A 6,632-nucleotide genomic window follows, 5' to 3' on the forward strand; every position below is an offset into this window, starting at 1 on the left:
AGGGTCGCGGGGGCAGCGCTGTGCCACACGGCACGGTGGTACTCACTCAGCCCATGATGAGGACACAGTTCTCGGTAAAACACACGGCTGGATGGACGGCTGCGGTGTTTCTCCTCCTGGCGGGTTGATGGTGACTGCCTTTCCCTGCACCTATGTAGTGTAATGGTTCCAATGGGTTCCCACCGGTAACCCGCTCCCCAGCTTGGATGGGTGCTGAAGGAGCCCCTTTTGCCCGCAGGCTCTGGCCTTGGGAACTTTAGCCTTGGCGGTGACTGTTTCCCTCTCTCGGTTGGACTGTTGCCTTCTGACGGGACTTGGCGGCTGGGAAACCCAGGAGGTTCCCTTCGCTAACGGATTTGGCAAATTCACGGCGACTCCTAGCCTTGCCGGGGTAAGCCCCTGCCGGATGGTGCTGGCTTCTCTTTGCGTATCTGCCTGCCTTTCCCGCCTCCAGGACTGTGAACTCCTCGGTGGGCGGGGCCAACCGCCTGGCCCACCCCCATGGTGTGAACATCAGCCCCTGGAGGAAGGCAACAAGGGTTTCTGTCTGACTTCGGTGTGCCTGACCGGGAGTGTGGGGTGTGTAGGTGTTGTTCTGTGACGACCTGGCTTGTCCAGGGCGCCACACTTGCGCAGATTGAGCTTTCGGCTAAAGAATTAATCTGCACACGCGCCGCCTCCATCCCATTGCTCTCCCAACAGCAGACTTAAGGAAAATGGCACTCAGAGGTGTCGCGTGCGCAGATGAGATCTCGGTTTGTCATTGAGCCGAGAGCTCAATCTGTGCGCGCAATGACTCCGGGCGCCATTTCTTTAAAGAAATGCATCTGTGACACCCACCACATCGCCCTGCTCCAAACAGCCACCCCGGCACCCGCAACCAGCACAACCCATCGCCCAGCTCCTGCACTACCCCTGCACCCTGTGATCCCGCTCCACCACCGCTGCTGCCCCCTACGGTAAAACGCCACCGGAGTATAAGACAGACCCAATTTTCTTACCATTTTTATCTCTATATTTGGGGTGCACGTTATAATCCGGTGCATCTTATACAATGAAAAATACGGTAATCTTCGAACAAGGCAAAAAACTGCAGAGGATGGAAGACCAGTAGAATTATATATGCAGTAAGCAGATCCAATACTGGCTGGTGACATAAAGTAGAGGAGATGATGAGACCTCAATTTTGAGAAATGGGAACAAGACATGAGTAATATGTCTAAAAAAGGATCATAATATAATAGGGTAAAAGGGTGGAAGACCATGGAAACAGTTCTTAAGAGTGATAGGGTGGGGTGTTGTCTTTTCAATTATAAAGATTATGGAAAATAGAGAATGGGTTGTAGCCAAGCATTTACAGGATACAACCATAGTGGAGAGCATAGATTAGGACATCATTAGATAGTGAAAGGAGGAGTAAGAAGAGTGGTCTTAGGAGGTTACCCATTATAGCTCAGAAAGAATATGTTTCACCCAAGCTAAATCCCAAATCCTCTTCCTTAAGAAACATCCTCCATTTCCCCGCAAAATCCTAAACACCATTTTGTTTTCTTTTTACTTCAAAAATAGACAACAAACTACATCTCAGCCAAGGGCAGGTGGTCAAATTATTTAATTTCTCCCAGCCCATGTGGTCGGATAATACTACCTTATACAGAACAGTGATGATAACAAGTGACTAGTGATGAGCAAAGCTGACAAATTTCTGCATCTCCGACCTTTTCACTCAAGGTTGTGACTTTCAAGTGTGACCACGTCTAAGATATCGCTGAGCACCCTGCTGACATGGTCTAAGTTGTGATTTCATGGTGCTATTACGTACATCACAATCTTAAGGCATGTAGTGACGTCTGAGGCCTGGTAGCGGCCTGAAGTCCCATTGTACAGTGAAGAGGCCGGAGATGCGGTGTGAGGGCAAAGAGAAGACTCCTAGAAGACCGGATGCAGTGAGCAGCTAGGGTGGTGGCACAAGTAAGCAGTATTAGGGAGGATTTTTTCATCTTTTGCTGACTCTCTGTGGATAAGTAAAGTGGTGGGCATTTTTCTGAATTTAGGAGGCACAAATAACATAAAAATCCATATTATGGAGACCATCTATTTTTTTGTAAGCCATGTGGTTTTTAAATTCCACTCAATTAAAATTGCCCATCACTAGAATTGATCCATTAGAAGATTGCCTTCAAGTGAAATTGAAAAAAGAAATAATTGAATATATTTTTTAAGTATTATCATTATTCTATTTTTTCCAGCATTTATATTCCTTACTATATAGTTTATGTATCCTTTTCTTCCAGGGAGCAACTGTGCTTGCTCTTCTTCATTCGTCTCTCCGAGATAAAGCTTACTTTGAGAAGCCAGATGAGTTTTATCCAGAACATTTTCTTGACTTCGATGGAAATTTCAAGAAGAACGAGGCCTTCATACCATTCTCGATAGGTAACATTAATAATAAATGACTTATTCTCTGGAGGGATCATTAATATAATTATTGAGGATATGTGGGCACTATACAATGTGTAATATATTTTGTACAGAAAAACAAAACATTACGTACAAAAAGTACACACAACAATCAAGAAAACAAAACCTTAAGTCCTAACAGCTTCATTGGAAAAAAAAATGTCCTCAAGGTCAAAATTAGTGCAGTGGTCAAGAGATTAAAGGGGAACCTGTCACCAGATTTGGTGACTATAAGCAGCGGCCACCACCAGTGGGCTCTTATATATGTTGCGGGCGGGGGACAGACCGCAGCAGGGGGGCTGCTCGGGATGCTCGGATCCGGGGTCGTGGCGGTGGCTCGAGGGAAGCCGGACCCGGGCCTGAGCACCTCTCCATCGCCCACAAGTGCAAAAGGGGTTTTTGTATTGTAGGGAAGGTTTGTCAGTGACGCCACCCGTGGTGTGCGGTGAAATTTGGTGACACTGCCGTTGCTGCTGGAAGTGGTACCCGGGCCTGATGGAGTGGGTCAGCCTCATGTTAACCCCTCCACGGGTAGGGGAGGTGTTGACCCAGAACCCAGGTTAGAGTGGGATAGTGTAGCGGAGTGCAACCTGCAGTATTGGACCGGGTGGTGTTTGTGTACTCACAGTTCCTAAGTAACTTCACACAGAGTCCAGATGGTAAACCAAATTGCTAGTAGCCGGTCAACTCAGAAGGGTGCATTCAGATCCCGCACCCCAGCATGTTTGACAAGGGCCCTTCCTCCGGCACCTTGTGTTTAGACTTGTCACTGTGACCACTCTGTATGGAACGGGGAAGTCCGCTCCCGGTGTTATTGTACTTTGGGAGTTGTGGCCCACGAGAACTTACCCGTGGGATCTTAGCAGGCAATTGTGGAGCCCTATCCCCCTCGTTGGGATTCCGTCTCACTCTAGCTGGGCATCCTGTGGGACAAGACTTAGAATCTTGTCCCCGGCTGGTTAATTGGTAAGGGGCTTAAAGATGTGTCACGGGCGGGGAGGAGGGTGTCAGCACACTACGCTCACCCCCTTCTGCTCGGGTCCGGCGGTCGCTGCTCAGTGGTGGCTCGAGCTGTAGGCCGGATCCCGGGGGTTCTCGAGCGGCACTCCTCGCCCGTGAGTGAAAGGGGTTTGGTTGGGCGTGGGGATTGTTTATTGTCCGTGACGCCACCCACGGTTGTGGTGATTGCACCACCGCTGCTCTGGATGGGGATCCCGGGGATGGTGATGCGGAGCAGCCAGGTGTTGTGTTGCCCCTCCGTGGGTAGGGGTTGGTGATCCCGGGGCCCGGTGATGGCTTGGGGGGTGCAGGGCATGGTGGGCGCAGGGACGCGGGGGCAGCACTGTGCCTTGCGGCACTGTGGTACTCACTCAGCCTGAGACGTTGACACAGTTTTTACGGTAAACCAAACGGCTGGTAAGACGGTCCCACGGACGGCTGCACTTGCTCTCCCAGCAGGTGACGGTGATGTCCCTCTTCCTAGCACCTTTGTGTACTTGTTGGTTGCGATGGGTCCCCACCGGTAACCCGCTCCCCGGCTTCAAGCTGGACCGGAGGAGCTCTACTCTTTGCCCGCAGGCGCTGGCCCTGAGAAACTGGTGCCTTGGCGGTGGCGGTGTCTCTCCTACACTGGCTGGGCTGTTGCCTTCAATCAGGACTTGGTTGTTGGGAGATCTACGTCCCATTCACTGACGGATTTGGCAAATTCTGGCGACTCCAAGCCTTGCCGGGGTCCGAGAGGCCCCTGCCCTGGTGCTGACTGTCCTTCGGAACACTGCTCCAGACCGCCGGGCACACAGCCTCCGGGGTCCTTCCAGGAACTTCCAAACGGTCCCCCTCCAGACAGTCACCGCCGTTGCTGACCTTGCTGACCTGTCCTGCACACAGCTGGACTACTTCAGGCTTTTCTCTGTCACCACTCTTGCTTTCCTCCTTTACCACATTACTTCGCTTCTACTTTCACTTCCTTAGCTCATCTTAGCTGTTTACTCCTTCACTCCCCTAGCTAGACTGCCTGGTCTTCCCGCCTCCAGAGCTGTGAACTCCTCGGTGGGCGGAGCCAACCGCCTGGCCCACCCCCTAGTGTGAATCATCAGCCTCTAGAGGAAGGCAACAAGGATTTTTGGTTAGCTTTGGTGTTCCTACCTGGGATGTAGGGTGTGGTGGTGTGTGACCTGTGTCCCCTGGCTTGCCCAGGGCGACACAGATGCTCCTAGCCCAAGGGTCCAGGTACCCTGTCTGTGCACGGCTCTGGACCGAATTCCCGCTGTCGGTACCGGCGGGCTACAACCCTGGCCTGGTCCACTTAAGGTTTCCCGCGACCGGATCTCTGTCGCCTGTGGCCCTGTCCACTGACTGCCACCTAGTCCTCTGTCAGCTCAGGAGCTCCAACCCCTGACAACTGTCACTGCACTTCTCTCTCTCTTTAGCTCTGTCCTTGCCCATTACACCTCAGAACCTCTAGGTGGGCGTCGCCATCTGCTTGTCCCCGCCCACTGGTGTGTCCCTATTGTAATGGTCAGTGACTAGGTTTTGCTGGCTGATGTTGAGCACCAGGATGGGGATTGTGATGGAGGACCAAAGAGGAGGGACTCCTGCACCTAGAAGCGAGGTGCAGTCATCTGTGACACCCTGATTTTGTCAGGGCGTCACATATACAGCGTTCTAACATGCTGTATATAAGAGCCCAGGCCGCTGTGTAGAATGTAAAAATAACTTTATACTACTCACCTAAACAGTTGGTATGGTGCAGATGGGTCAGATGGGTGGCTCCGTTCTCCAGGTGTGACGCCTGCACTTTCAGCCATCTTTGTCTTCCTTCTTCTGAACCCGGGGTGCATGACGCATCCTACATCCTGCACACATGCCAGCATTGAGGTGTGCATGACGTAGGATGTGTCATGCACCCCGGCTTTAGAAGAAGAACAAAAATGGCCGAAAGAGGAGGAGCCGCACCTGGAGAACGGAGCCACTCACCTGACCCATTTGTACCGGACTGATCTTTAAGTAAGTATTATAAAGTCATTTTTACATTCTACACAGTAGCCTGGGCTCTTATATACAGCATGTTAGAATGCTGTATATAAGAGCCCACTGGTGGTGGCCTCAGCTTATAGGCCCCAAATCTGCTGATAGGTTTCCTTTAATACTTCCATGGAACCAACTTTAAAGGAGAAATAAAAAACAACTCAGAAAAAAACCAACATTCTTTATTTTAATAACTTGCATTTATTATTACTGTTTTCTAGGGAAAAGAAGTTGTGCGGGAGAGACCTTGGCTAAAATGGAGATATTTCTCTTCTTTACCACATTGCTGCAAAACTTCACATTTCATCCCCCTCCTGGAGCTAAACTGGACCTTACGCCAGCCCTGGGGTTTACAAATGCCCCCCAACCTTATGAAATCTGTGCCGTGTCTCGCAGATAAATTATATGCATCACAATCTTTTTAAATCATAAATAATGAAAATATAATAATAATAATAATAATAATAATAATAATAATAATAATAATATAAATATAATAATGAAATAATGAAAATAATAATAATTAAAAACTTTATACAATTTGTTATAGTTTTGGGTTTTATTTTTTTGTGCGGAGATTGAGTTGTCATTCACCAGTCCATAAGGAAAACATCTTGAAGTTAAAGGTGTTGTCCACTACAAGGACAACTGCTTCTGATTCCACATATTTCCCCCAGATTAAATAATAAAGACTATACTCACCTCTCGTATCAGCACCGTTTCAGCGATGACTGGAATAGCGGTACTGGGGCTCACGTGGGGTTCTGACGTCTCGCAAGCCCCCCAAACAGTAAGCGACAGCTTCTGTCTCTCCGCCCTTGAACCAAACGAACAATCAACAGGAAGTGAGCTCAGCTGCAGGACTCACTTGATTAACTCATTTGGTCCAAAGATGGGGAACTGGTCATGATTGGAATGGTGCATTAACTAAACCATCGCTTCATCTTGGGGTGTAATAATTTATTTGGAATATGAGGGAAGAAAAATCATTAAAAAATGTTCCTTTCTGTGCCTATTCTTATTGTGGTAATCCTTTTTACAATATTCATCTTCTAAGAAATTTAATTTACCAAACTCAAGCTAAAACCCCAAACTAATTCAAACCTAGTGAAAAAAATGAATTTAGAACTTAGATCGGGTCCCAA

At 48.8% G+C, this 6,632-nt stretch overlaps 1 protein-coding gene across 3 annotated transcripts in view; it reads left to right on the top strand.

The window, feature by feature from the left end:
* The window catches only part of LOC142297006 (cytochrome P450 2K4-like), a 272,736-nt gene extending 266,836 nt beyond the window's left edge, over positions 1–5,900 (top strand). For all 3 annotated transcript variants that reach the window (XM_075341212.1, XM_075341214.1, XM_075341213.1), the window contains 2 exons: positions 2,295–2,436; positions 5,709–5,900. In XM_075341212.1, the coding sequence (XP_075197327.1) occupies positions 2,295–2,436; positions 5,709–5,887 (321 nt within the window). In that variant the 3' untranslated portion in view covers positions 5,888–5,900. The remainder of the gene's footprint in view (positions 1–2,294; positions 2,437–5,708) is intronic.
* The last annotated feature ends 732 nt before the right edge of the window (positions 5,901–6,632 follow it).

This window comes from Anomaloglossus baeobatrachus, chromosome 3 (assembly GCF_048569485.1).
Source record: "Anomaloglossus baeobatrachus isolate aAnoBae1 chromosome 3, aAnoBae1.hap1, whole genome shotgun sequence".
In the NCBI taxonomy this organism is placed as follows: Eukaryota; Metazoa; Chordata; class Amphibia; order Anura; family Aromobatidae; genus Anomaloglossus; species Anomaloglossus baeobatrachus.